At 40.4% G+C, this 13920-nt stretch overlaps 1 protein-coding gene across 1 annotated transcript in view; it reads right to left on the reverse strand.

Annotated features, from left to right (window-relative positions):
* LOC122672901 overlaps positions 1-13920 on the reverse strand; it is a 101170-nt gene that overhangs the window by 57523 nt on the left and 29727 nt on the right. Inside the window, exons 6-7 of the mRNA XM_043870407.1 lie at positions 10427-10499; positions 8432-8493 (exon numbers count right to left, since the gene is read on the reverse strand). Coding sequence (XP_043726342.1) covers positions 8432-8493; positions 10427-10499 — 135 coding nt within the window. The remainder of the gene's footprint in view (positions 1-8431; positions 8494-10426; positions 10500-13920) is intronic.

Consider the following 13920-nt stretch of genomic DNA (forward strand, 5'->3'; position numbering starts at 1 on the left):
CAAGTTATGGCTGAACTCAATCATTTCAGGGATATGGTGACTTGTATGGACACGTCTTCTTCGGCATCTACATCCTCTTCATTGGCTGCCTCTACTGTTTTTGTGCCTTCTACTACTCCTACCACTCCTTCTCCAGGTATTTCATTTGGTAGGAACTACTCCTCTGTCATTCCCAATTCTTGGGTGATTGACACTCGAGCAACCAACCATATAACAAGTTCTTCATCTCTTTTTTTCAAGTATTCTCCTTTATCTGGTCATACTAAAGCCCGTGTTGCTGACGGATCTCTTTCTTCTATCTCGGGAAAGGGATCTGTATAGTGCACATCTTCTCTTTACCTTTCCTCTGTCTTACATGTTCCGAAATTCTCTACTAATTTACTTTCAATTAGTAGTATAACCAGAGATTTAAATTGCAAAGTGACTTTTTTTCCCAACCATTGCTTGTTTCAGGACTTGGAGACGGATCGTATGATTGCATGTGGTAAAGTGGTTGGTGGTCTTTATGTACTTGATAGTACACCGGCAGCCTTGACATCTCAGTCTTCCTCTACTGAATCTGATTCGGCAACTTTGGAGTTGAATAATTGGCATAAACTTTTGGGCCATCCCCCTATAAGGGTTTTATCTGATCTTTTTCCCAGTTTGATTAAACGATGTAATAAATTTAATCTTTCTTGTGATGCTTGCATTTTAGCCAAGCAAACTCGGACGGTTTATCCTATTTCTGATAGTAGAAGTTTATCACCTTTTAAATTGATTCATTCTGATGTTTGGGGCCCTACCCAGTGTGTTTCTACTTCTGGCTTTTGGTAGTTTGTCACCTTCATTGATTGTTGTAGTCGGACCACTTGGGTCTACTTGATACACAATAAGAGTGATGTTTTTCGCTGTTTTACCCTATTTCATACGATGGTTCAGACCCAGTTCGATGCCAAGGTAAGAATTCTTCGGTCTGATAATGGCAAAGAATACATGGATGGTGCCTTTCGGTCATACTTGGAAACTCATGGGATTATCCATCAGACCTCTTATGTGGATACACCTGCTCAGAATGGGGTCATTGAACGCAAGAACAGGCATTTACTTGAGATGGCTCGATCTCTGATGTTTGATATGGTTGTTCCCCCTCGTTTCTAGGGTGATGCGGTCCTCACAGCCACTTATCTTATTAATCGGCTTCCCTCAAGAGTCTTAGGAGGACGCTGCCCATTGGATGTTTTATTGGGCTCCTCGACTTTTGTTGTGCCACCAAAAATTTTTGGTTGTGTGGTGTTTGCCCGAAACCACCATGTTCATGGCAAGTTCGACCCAAAGTGACTTCGGTGCATTTTTCTTGGCTACTCGGCTACTCAGAAGGGCTACAAATGCTACCATCCTCCAACCAGAAAAATATTTGTTACCATGGATGTTGTGTTTCATGAATCCGAGGCCTACTTTTCATCGCCAGAACCTCTGCAGGGGGAGATCATAAGTGCAGATTCAGAGGTCCCACTGATTGTTCCTCTGGATGTTCATGTACCTGTTATAGAGGATTCTTCTATGGAATTGGAGGATGGGATTACAAGTCAAGAACAAGAAATGGGACAGATTGAGTAGCAACTAGTTCAGGGGGAGAAAGATTTGAAGAATTATTCTCAGGGGACATTTTTTCCTCCACATGGACCATTGTACAAAGAGACCACTACCACACTACCTACTCAATCAGCACCTGTTCCTAAGTTCTCCCACTCATTCTCTTGGTAAACTTCCTTATGATCCCAGTCTGGATTTACCTATTGCCATTCGGAAGCCAAAGCGGAGTTGTACTCAACATCCAATTTCTAATTTTGTATCTTACAACTCCCTTACTCCTTTCCATGCCTTTATGTCTTCATTATCTTCTGTTATTACTCCTAACAATTGGCAGGAAGCAATAGCAGAGCAAAAATGGAAGGATGTGATAAATGAAGAAATGTGTGCCTTAGAGAAAAATCAGACCTGGGATTTGGTAAATCCTCCATCAGGAAAGAGACCCGTTGGTTGTAAATGGGTATTTGTTGTGAAGCATAAATCTGATGGTTCAGTTGAAAGGTATAAAGCAAGGTTGGTTGCCAAAGGGTTCACTCAAACCCAAGGAATCGACTATCAAGAAACCTTTGCTCCTGTGGTAAAGATGAATATAGTGAGAGTCATCATTTCCTATGCGGTGAATCAAGGTTGGGATCTTCAACAACTTGATGTGAAAAATGCCTTCTTACATGGAGAGTTGGAAGAAGATGTCTACATGGAGATACCTCCGGGTTTTGCCTCACCAAACACTCAAGGAAAGGTGTACAAATTCAAAAAGCCTTGTATGGCTTAAAACAGTCTCCCCGGGCCTGGTTCGGTCGTTTCCATAGAGCTATGTTTGCTAATGGATATCAGCAAAGCAATGCTGAACACACGCTATTTGTTAAAAGGGTGGGACAACATATCACTATTTTGATTGTCTATGTAGATGATATAGTGATCACCGGAAGTGATAAACAAGAAATTCAGCGGTTGAAGACCTATTTGGGTACCGAGTTTGAGGTCAAGGACCTGGGCAGGTTGCGGTATTTCTTGGGAATAGAGGTTGCCTACTCTGCTAAAGGTATATCTCTTTCTCAGAGAAAGTATACTCTCGATTTATTAAAGGACACTGGGATGCTTGGGTGTAAACCTGCCAATACACCTCTGGAACCTTACACACACTTGAAGAGTAAGGATGGTGACCCTATTGATAAGGGAAGTTATCAGAGGTTGGTTGGGAGATTGATATACTTGTCTCATACCCGACCAGATATTGCATTTGCAGTAAGTGTAGTCAGCCAGTTTATGCATGATCCTCACTCTTCTCACTTGGAGGCAGCATTCCGAATCCTAAGGTACCTAAAGTCCTCTCCTGGTAAAGGAGTCCTATATTCCTCATATAGTCATCTCTGGGTAGAAGCTTATACTGATGCGGATTGGGCAGGCAACCCTGATGATAGAAGGTTCACCTCTGGATATTGCACCTATGTTGGAGGAAATTTGACTACTTGGAGAAGCAAGAAGTAGACAGTGGTTGCTCGGTCAAGTGCTGAAGCTGAGTTTAGAGCCATGGCACAAGGCAGTTGCGAACTTCTTCGGCTCAAAGGACTTCTCCAAGATCTTGGATTGTCAGTTGACCTTCCAATGAGACTCTATTGCAACAGTAAGTCCGCAATCAGCATTACCCATAATCTAGTCCAACATGATCGCACCAAACATGTTGAGATTGATCGGCTCATCGGCACTTTATCAAGGAAAAGCTGGAGCAAGGGGTCATCTGTGTTCTGTTTGTTCAGTCTAGTGATCAAGTGGCTGATATTCTTATTAAGGGAATTAGTAGTAAATTATTTTGTTCTATTATTAGCAAGTTGGGCATGTTTGACAAGTATGCACCAACTTGAGGGGGAGTGTTGAATGTTCATGGATTACCCGTTGATCCGTGACCCGGACCCAAATACATTAAAGTGTCCAGGTTCATTATGCATATGTTGCACATGTGATTTGACTAAGATTTTATTTCCTTTATTGTAATGATCTCTGATTATAAATAAAGAGGTTGTGGGCACATTGTTCATAAGCCATTATTCAAGGATTTCAACATGGCCATAGGTGGTATGTCACTTTTAGAGATTGTTATTCCCGATTCACTTAGGTCTACCTGATGCACCCAAAAAATGAAGTTTTTTCCTATTTTCAACATTTTCACAAGATGGTCCAGACCCAATTTAGTGGCACTCTCAAAGTCTTGACAAGTGACAATGGGACAGAGTATATGGAAGGTCAGTTCCAAAGATACCTTGCCACACATGGGATTTTACATCAAACCAGCTGTGTAGATACTCCAGCCCAGAATGGTGTGGCTGAAAGGAAAAACTGCCATCTCTTGGAGGTGGCTAGAGCATTTATGTTTGCTCGACATGTTCCTTCTTTTTATTGGGGAGATGTTGTCCTCACTGTGGCCTACTTGATTAATAGGCTGCCTAGTCGGGTTCTTGACTCCAAGTCCCCTGTCGAGCTATTACTTGGCTCTTCTTCTTTTATTGTTCCCTCTAGGGTGTTTGGCTGCGTTTGTTATGCCAGGGATACTAGGTCCCCTGGTAAACTTGAAGCCTGTAGTCTCCGCTACATTTTTTAGGGTACTCTGCCACCCAAAAGGGGTACAAGTGCTATTATCCTCCTACCAGACGTACATTGGTCAGTATGGATATTGTTTTTCATGAGACTGTCTTATTGTTTTTCATGAGACTATGTCTTATTATTTGTCCACACCTCTTCTGGGGGAGAGTGTCAGTGAAGATGTGCTGACCATAGAACCTCCCCTACAGTTTGTATACAATAAGTCTATTCCTGTTCCTCCTACTCCTAGTCCTCCCTCTGCCTCAAGGGGAGAGGTTCCTATACAGGAGGAGACCATCCCAAATGATGTTGTTGACATTCCTATTCAAGGGGAGCAAACTCCAGTTCAAACTCCAGTCCTGAAAACCATTAGTGAATTTCAGAGGAGGATTAATGAACATAATATGCAGACTTATATAAGGAAACATAAGTAGCTTCAACCAACTATAGCACCAGTACCGATCCAATTGTCGAACCTGGTTCCAAAACTTGCCTCTCCACCTGGTAATACTTCTTTTCCTGATTTACCTATTACTATTCGCAAGGGTATCAGGGCTTGCACTTAGCATCCTATATCCCACGTTGTTTCTTATGACTCCCTTTCTCCATCTTTTCATGCTTTTGTTTCTTCTCTTTCTTCTGTTTGTATTCCTAACAATTGGCAGAAAGCTCTATCAAATGGAAAGTGGAAGGCAGCAGTGATAGAAGAAATGGAAGCCCTGAAAAAAAAATAGCACATGGGAGCTTGTGGTTCTTCCACCTGAGAAGAGAACTGTTGGATGCAAGTGGGTGTTTGTAGCGTAACAGAAGGTGGATGGCACTGTGGATAGGTATAAGGCACAACTCGTGGCAAAGGGGTTCACCCAGACATACGACATTAATTACCAGGAGACCTTTGCCCTTGTTGCAAAGCTGAATATTGTTCGGGTTTCGCTATCCTGTGCAGTCAATCTTGGGTAAGAATTGCAACAGTTGGATGTGAAGAATGCTTTCCTTAATGGAGAACTGGATGAGGAGGTATATAAGGACATTCCACCAGGGTTCTCTTGTGACAAAAACCAAGGTAAGGTGTGTAAATTGAAGCGTGTACTTTATGGGCTGAAGCAGTCACCTCGAGCATGGTTTGGCCGGTTTCACAAGGCCATGATTTCTGTGGGCTATAAGCAGAGTAATGCTGATCACACTCTCTTTATAAAGAGGGTTGGTGGAAAACTCACTGTTCTTATAGTCTACGTTGATGACATAGTGGTCACTGGCAATGATGGTGATGAGATCAGCTGGTTGAAGTCCTTTCTTGGGCAGGAGTTTGAGATTATAGATCTTGGAAAGCTATAGTACTTTCTTGGGATTGAGCTTGCCAGATCTTCTAAAGGTATTTTTCTCTCCCAAAGGAAGTATGTCCTAGATTTATTGGCTGAAACTAGTTTGTTAGGATGTCACCCTTCAGATACTCCTATGGATGCTATTGCTCATCTCAAGGAAAAAGAGGGTGAACCTGTTGATAAAGGCCAGTACCAAAGATTAGTGGGGAAGTTGATTTATCTCTCATACACACGTCCTAATATTGCTGTTGTTGTGAGTACTGTGAGTCAATTTATGCATGATCCCTACTCTTCTCATATGGAGGCTGTTTTTCGTATCCTTCACTACTTGAAGTTAGCTCCTGGAAAGGGAATTCTCCTGTCTTCTCATGGTCACCTACGGATGGAGGCATACACTGATGCTAATTGGGCTGGTTCTACAGATCGCAAGTCTATCTATGGGTATTGTTCTTTTTAAGGTGGCAATCTTGTCACTTGGCGTAGCAAGAAGCAGAATGTAGTTGCTCGTTCTAGTGCCGAAGCAGAATTTTGTCCTATGGCACAAGGCATTTGTGAGTTACTTTGGCTCAAAGGCTTGCTACAAGACCTTGATATACCTATTCATCTTCCTATAATGTTGTACTGTGACAACAAGGCTACAATCACATTGCACATAACCCGGTACAACATGATCACACCAAACATGTTGAGGTGGATAGGCATTTCATCAAGGAGAAATTGGAAGAAGGGCTGATTTGTGTTCCCTTTGTGAAGTCTACTGATCAGCTTGCTGATATTTTCACTAAGGGATTATCTGGAAAGCTATTTCATCCTAATTTAGTAAAGTTGGGCATGATTGACATATTTGCTCCAACTTTAGGGGGAGTGTTGAATAATGTACACCAGAATACCATGGGGGTATTCTGGTCTTTTTACTGCTTTATATTTAAGTGTTTATGCTGCCTAGTTAAGTCGGCTATAGCTAGGGGTATTTTTGTCTCTATGATGTAATCTTCCATATTATAAATATATGGCTTGGTTGATCAGTTTGATCATTCAAGCATTCTCCTATTTCCTGTTTTGTTAACAGTCAGACATCAAGAATGCCTTCCTTTATGGTGATCTACTTGAAGAGGTCAATATGGAGCAACCTCCAGGCTATGTTGCTTAGGGGGAGAATAGTGGTTGTGTGTGTAGGCTGCACAAGGCCATTTATGAGTTGAAACAGTCTCCATGTGCATGGTTCGAGAAGTTTAGTTCTGTTGTGACTCATTTTGGTTTTACCCAATGCTTCTCTGACCATTCTATGTTTGTTCGTCGCCAAGGAGAGAAATTGGTGGTTCTTGTTGTTTATGTTGATGACATTATTGTGTTAGGGAATGATGAGAGTGGAATCAAAGAAGTAAAAAATTATTTACAGCAGCACTTTCAAACTAAAGATTTGGGCCAGCTTCACTACTTCCTTGGGATTGAGGTTATTCGAAGTAAAAAGGGAATCAGCCTGTCCCAAAGGAAATATGTGTTAGATCTCTTTACCGAAACTGGTATGCTTGCTGCAAAACCAATAGATATTCCTATGGATCCTAATCATAAGTTTGGCTCTGATGATGGTGAGGGCCTGAAGGATGTTCATTCTTACAAAAGCTTGATTGGGAAGTTGCTGTATTTGACAATCACTAGGCCAGATATTTCTTATGTTGTTGGAGTTCTCAGCCAATTTATGCAGTCTCCTTGTAAGTCTCATTGGGATGCAGCCATTCGGATTCTTCGGTACTTGAAGGGGGCCCATGGGAAAGGGCTGATTTATCGACCCAATAAGAATATGGAGCTTGTTGCCTACTCTGATTCTGATTGGGCAGGTTCAGCTAGTGATCGTCGATCTACTATTGGGTATTGCACGTTTGTTGGGGGAAATCTAGTTACGTGGCGAAGCAAGATACAGACCACGATTGCCAGGTCCAGTGCTGAAACAGAGTATAGAGCCATGGCCCATACCACTGTTGAGTTGATGTGGGTTAGGTCTCTCCTACTTGAGATGGGTTTTTCAGTCCCAACCCCAATGAAGATATTTTGTAACAACCAGGCAGCCATCTATATTGCTAGTAATCCTGTCTTTCATGGAAGAACTAAGCATATAGAGGTGGATTGTCACTTTGTTCGCAGCGCAGTTTTGAAGAAGCTCGTTGAGACACCGTTTGTTTCTTCTTCTGATCAAATTGCTAATGTGTTCACAGAGTCCTTATTTGCTCCTAGTTTTCGATCTTGTTGTAACAAGCTGAGCATGGGTGATATATATGCTCCAACTTGAGGGGGAGTGTTGAAGTCGATAGTTTAAGGGCAAATAGGTCTTTGTAGCTTTTCCTTATTTTTATTTCTGCTTTATTGTATTTAGTGGATGTAAGGGCAGTTTTGTCCATCTCTCTTTAATATAAATAATACATTAAGTGCCTGCGATAGAACATCTAGTTCTACCGCAGATCTCCCCTCTCTAGGGATTTGCTATCTCTTCTTCTTCTCTTCCTCTTCTTCTCTTCTCTTCTCTTCTCTCTAATCTGGTTGCTCAGTTTCTGGTATTATATCGTAATATAATTATACTATTAATGACCTAATATGAGAGAACCAACATATAATAAAAAAAGCATAGGATATAAGTATATTCATCAAAAAACAAAACAATAAATAGAAATCAACTTAAACTCGTGAAGTGTCAACAAGATGTGTTGTCGCCTTGGACCCAAGAAAGAGCCTCGATGTCTAGGCGACACCATGACAACTATGAGGGATTTTCATGTTTTGACCATTCCATGGTAGTTCCACAAACCTATCGCTGATATAACCACCTGGGTTCCTTGAATGGCTATTATATTTCCGCCTATATCAAAAAGTAATAAAAAAAAAAAAACACATCCTTGACATATTCTAAACAAGGAATATCACAAGTTGCAATTAAAGATCTCTATGAGAATGAGACGTTCACATACCCACTTCAAGTTCTGGCAAAGCATTTCCAGGCCATATATTTGGTCGACAATATGATGCATAACTACATAAGATAGCAATGATGTAAAGACTACACAATGAAGAGGATTGTGTGCCTATATTAGGAATATAATCATATAGAGAGACCATTATTTGTAGCAAGTAGGAATATAATTTACATATTTTTCACAAGAAATGCATAACAAGATGCAGAAATGAAAAGGAATTCTTAGTGTGTGCACAGTTGGTCTCATACTATAAGAGAGGGTGAAATTGGCATTCCAAGTTTGAATATTGAGCTTGAAGCACTGGCAACTGGTGTTGCTACTATACTTTCATCATTGATGCTGATTGTTATTATAAGCAATTTTGTGAGTTTAGGATACTCCGTTTTAACAATGAGGGTTGGCACTTCTTTGTAATTCTAAAGAGACTTCAGGAGATTTATGCATTATTCTTACGCTATAAATAAGGGTGAGGGGCCTTGTGTTTCGGAGTTAGTTTCTAAGGGGTTATCAGCAGGGAAATTTCCTTGTGAAAGGGGTTATGATTATAAGGGAAAGCAATTTGTTATTTTTCTTCACCTCCTTTGACTTCCTCTTTTTCTTTCTGTATGTTTTGCCTTGATACAAGTTGTATGCAAGAATTTCAAAAGTAGTAATGCAGATTTTATTTTGTTTTCCTCTAACTTTTACTGCCTATGAGCGATGGAGATGGACTAAGCAAGCACAGGGAAAACAGAAGGGATTGGAGGGTAAGATTTTTTATTTTTTTTTTTTGGGTGTCAGCTTGGCTCCAGAAGCCATGTCATAGGCTTGCTCCTTCATGATTATGTTTATGGCAGATCACAAGGACTTGCAGCAAAATCTCCCACAACAAAGAGTGCTTTAATTGCATGCAAAAATAAAAATATCTAGATTCAGCCTATTTTGCAATCTCCATTTTTGTCCTTTCGTCTTTGTGTTTTCTCTAAGGACACATATGTTTCCATTTTTTAAAATAAGCATGGGTCTAAAGACGAGTAAAATTTACTGTTTCTCTGTATTTAACTTTCACTTTTACCATGCTTTGTTATTTTTTATTTTTCTTGAGTCTTCTCTTTTAAGCCAAATTGTTTTAACAAATTGTGGTCTTCTTTCTTGATTTGATTTAGAGAAATTCAATGAAATTCAATGGGGTTATTGCTCTTTCATTTAGAATTGTTGCTAGAAATGACACCACAACTTTGTGCATTTACATGAATAGAACTTTGGGCTACCTGTTGGTTGAGATTGACCTTGCCCAATGAACATTTATCTTTTGCATTAATTTGGCTTTGCATGATTATGCTACCTACTCTCGAGTTTCCTAGCAGATAAATACAGGTAGGTTGTCTGGACACTACACCCTCTTTAGCAATGTGGAAGCACAACATGGCTGATCCAGCCGACATTTGGATTTTGTTTTTGCATTTGTCTTTGACCTTTTTCTTATACCTAGTCTGTAAACCATGAAGAATAATTTAAGAATCAGGATTATAATAACAGGTTTTTGTATTTATTTTTTTCAGATAATCCACCGGAACAATATACTTATCAACCACAAAGACATTACCTTTTCAAGATCTCTAAATGGTGTTAAAGAAATTAAGACCCTTGACACTGATTACATTCATATGATCAAGAACAAGTGATGATTCTGTCAACTAACTTTAAAGCACAGTTATTTAACAATCAATTAGAAGGTATGGGAGGATCTGATTGTGTAGCTTCAGTTCATGAAATGTGTACTACTTAAAAAAAAGGCATTTTCAGCTTAAAAGTGAGAATCATATTTCTTTATAAATCACTACTTTTCTAGTCCATAAAACATCCAGAGTAATATATCTTGGATGTGTTGAGAATTCAACACATGGGAACCGTTTATAAGAAGTTTGTACAGGAGACCATTTATAACCCAGCAGTACTTGAAGGACAAATCACAACGTACAAAGGATGAAAGGAAAACATCCACTTTACCGTTGGATGAGGGAAGCCTCAGCTGTAGGTGTATCTAACACTGGATTTGCATAAAATGAGCCTTTCAACATATCTGCCCCAGAAGCAAAAGAACTTCATAAGATCCCAAACTTGACTAATATAATGATTTAATAAATAAAATCTCCTCATAACATTTCCTCCATAAAACTTAAAACAAACAATCAGTAGCCAACTTCCTTGTTACTTTACAGGAATGGAGTACGTGTTTTTGCCATTCCATCTGTTTTTATCACAATTTTCAGACTTCATTCGATACTTTAATTCAACATTTTGAAACATCTTCTGAACAGTTATATAACGCTTTTCCTACCAATTCATTACAAGCCACTCCTTTCAATAGGTCCATTAACAACCAAAGCCCCAATGTGATGATCTGTAGCAACCATTTCAGTGATTGTAGTATGAAATCACCACACAATATTTCAGTTTTGTAAAGAACTAAAATCAGGATCAAAATGGGAAAAAGAAAACTAGGAACCAAATTTATGTGTAGTTACAGATTGATGAATCTTGGGTAAGACTGCAACCAAAAAGATATGACCTACCACCTACCAATGTCCAGGATAAGATAAAAGCATTTACTGGATGGATCCTCTTCATCACCTGCATCTCCCTTGATCTCAAGTCTGAACAATGTTAAGTCTTTTTTTTTAATAATATATTCATTACCAAAACCCGAAACCGGGGAGAGAAAAAGGAGAGGGGAATACACGGGAAAAGAAGGGGGGAGATAAAAAGACTGAAGCCCTAGAGAGAAGGGACAGGAGTCTGAATAAGAGAGACAGGTAAGCCTCAGGAGATCAAAAAGAGAACTATGGGGTAACATGTCTTGGAGCTGACATCAAAATAGATGGCTTTCCAAATCATCTCAAGAGAGCGGGAGTTGGAGGTCCATCTATGAAGATTCCTCTCCATCCAAATGTGGGAGATAACGGCACTAAACACAAGCTTGCCTGCAGTATCAAAAATAGCAAGAGAAGAAAAAGTGATCGATGTCCTCAAGACCATTCCAACATATGATGCAAGATGGGGAAACAGGCAGTTGTCTCCTTGTCGGTGAAGGAGAAAAGATTGGGTGGGGAGGCATTGGGTGAAGGCTCTCCAAACAGTAAAGGTATGGCGGGGAATTTGACCTTCAAACCACACAAGATTACGCCAAGGGACTATGGGAGCTTGAAGTCTAACATAATCCCAAGCCGAGCGGGAGCTAAAAAGGGCCGAGGGGGAGGGGACTCAGGTTACTCGATCTAAAGATGAAGGGTTTGGGGGGGGGGGGGGGGGGGGAGGGGGAGGGGGATGGGGGTACCAGGACCCATAGGAAATGATGGCAGAAACAGAGGCATGTTTAGGAATACCCGAGGAGTACACCGAACGGGCACCTACAGTGGAAAAGATGACTCCTAAAGGATGCCAGTGGTCAAGCCAGAGGGAGATTAAAGTCCCATTAGCAATCTTGGAAATGGTAGCTCTTAGGGCTAAAGGGCGGAGGAGGAGGATTTTGCGCCAAACCCAGGAAGAGTGAAGGTTGATGGACAGTCCAAATGGAGTCTTTTTTGAGGTGGTAGGAATATACCCAGTTGACCCAAATGGAGTCCAGCTTACAGGATATTTTCCAAAGCAATTTGAGAATACCAGCCAAGTTTGAGACATGGATTCTACGCAAACCCAAGCCTACTTCAACTTTGGGGAGACAGGTGGCAGTCCAGCTAAGGGGGTGAAGGAATTTAGGAGATTCCTTACCTTTCCAGAGGAAAGCGTAGAAGAGGGATTCCAGGGCTTGGATGGTGGATTTGGGGAGCCCATAGATGCTACACCAGTAGATATAGGAGGATTGGAGAACTGATCTTATCAACTCAACCCTCCCAGCATAGGAAAGAAGCTTACCCTTCCAGAGTTGGAGTCTTTTACGGATGAGATCGAGCATGGGGGTAACAGTGATGACCAGTCAGCCTAGCAGGGATCAATGGCAGGCCTAGGTACTTGACAAGGACGGATCCAAGGGAGAAACCAGTTAAGCGGAGGAGAGTATCCTTCTCCACATCAGAGACTCCTGAGAGGAAGATATGGGATTTGAGAAGATTGATGCGGAGACCCAAGAGGGACTCGAAGAGATGGAGGGAGGACATAATGGAAGATATAGAGGAGGGGGAGGCCTTAGAGAAGATCATGAGATGATCAGCAAAAGCCAGATGGGTGAGATTGAGGGCTTTAAGTCTTTGTACCAGTTTATCCACATTTTTTTAATTCATTGATCCATGTTGTTTATTCTGATTTAGACTATAAGTTAAAACAGAAGTTCTGAGATTGGTGATAGCTGAAGAAGCACTGCAGGTTAGGAAAGGCCTTCTCATTTCTTTGAACAAAAACAATTTCCCTCTCTTTCATTTGATATCATTCATCTGAAAGTGGGTCTTATTAAACAACTCTAGCCAGACGATGAATCATTGCTTCATGCTTAGATGATTTCCCTTGATTTACTTGAGAGAAGAGGTACCACAAAATCTTTCAGTTAAATATTGTCCCAAGGACAATGTAATGGGGCAGATCCAAAATTCAGTGTGCTGGGGTGTCCATGTTTTTGGCCAAAACCGTCGAAACATAACAGGGTTTTCACTGCAAACTGCAATCCCCACAGTTTTGGAACATATATGCTGTTGAATCACTCCAACATTGTTGACTATACTCCAACAGATTTTAAATCACAATTTCTAATTTTTGGTCTACATTCCTATAGAAAAAGCACGGCATCTTGTCAATGTTTTGTTCTCTCTTTAAGTTTTTTTTTTTTTCTTTTTTTTCTTTTTCCCTCATGCTGTCCCCCAGGAGGGAAAAAGGCAAAATATTCCTGCTCACTTGGACTAGGAATGTTTTCCTGCACACATGCCACTTTTTTGGTTACATGGACCGACAAGTTGATGGGCTAACAATTTGATAGCTTTAGGACCTCTCTAATACGCCACCTATCAAATTTGGTGGGCTATCTCAACCATATGGCCCACCATCTATCAGTTTTTCCTCTTGGATTTCAATCTCAAATCTAATCATATACCTTTCCATGTATGTCCATGCATTGCATCCCCTATGTAATGAAATATGGGGATGTCACATTAGCCTGAAATTTTAACCATATATAGATGATGATCTGGACAATTTATCCATAAATTTTGGGCCCTAACCAAACTACCATGTGGCACCAAATTAAAGGGCGTACAAGAACTCTTTCCCCAAAAAAAAAACTTTCCCTCTTCTTTTCTACTTTGCAACTGTTTATTAATCCTAGTATCAACATTATGTATGCTATTTCTTTTATTTTTAAATTTATGAAATTTTGCCTTTTATTTTGTTTTATGACTACTCTCCATATATTGTACGGATTTCCAGCTACTATCATGTTTTTAGAGATTCCAGCAAAAGCTTGCAACTTTATCATAGGACATGTGCATTTGTTGATGAAGGTCTTAAAACTTGGATTA

Source organism: Telopea speciosissima, chromosome 8 (assembly GCF_018873765.1).
Source record: "Telopea speciosissima isolate NSW1024214 ecotype Mountain lineage chromosome 8, Tspe_v1, whole genome shotgun sequence".
NCBI lineage: Eukaryota > Viridiplantae > Streptophyta > Magnoliopsida > Proteales > Proteaceae > Telopea > Telopea speciosissima.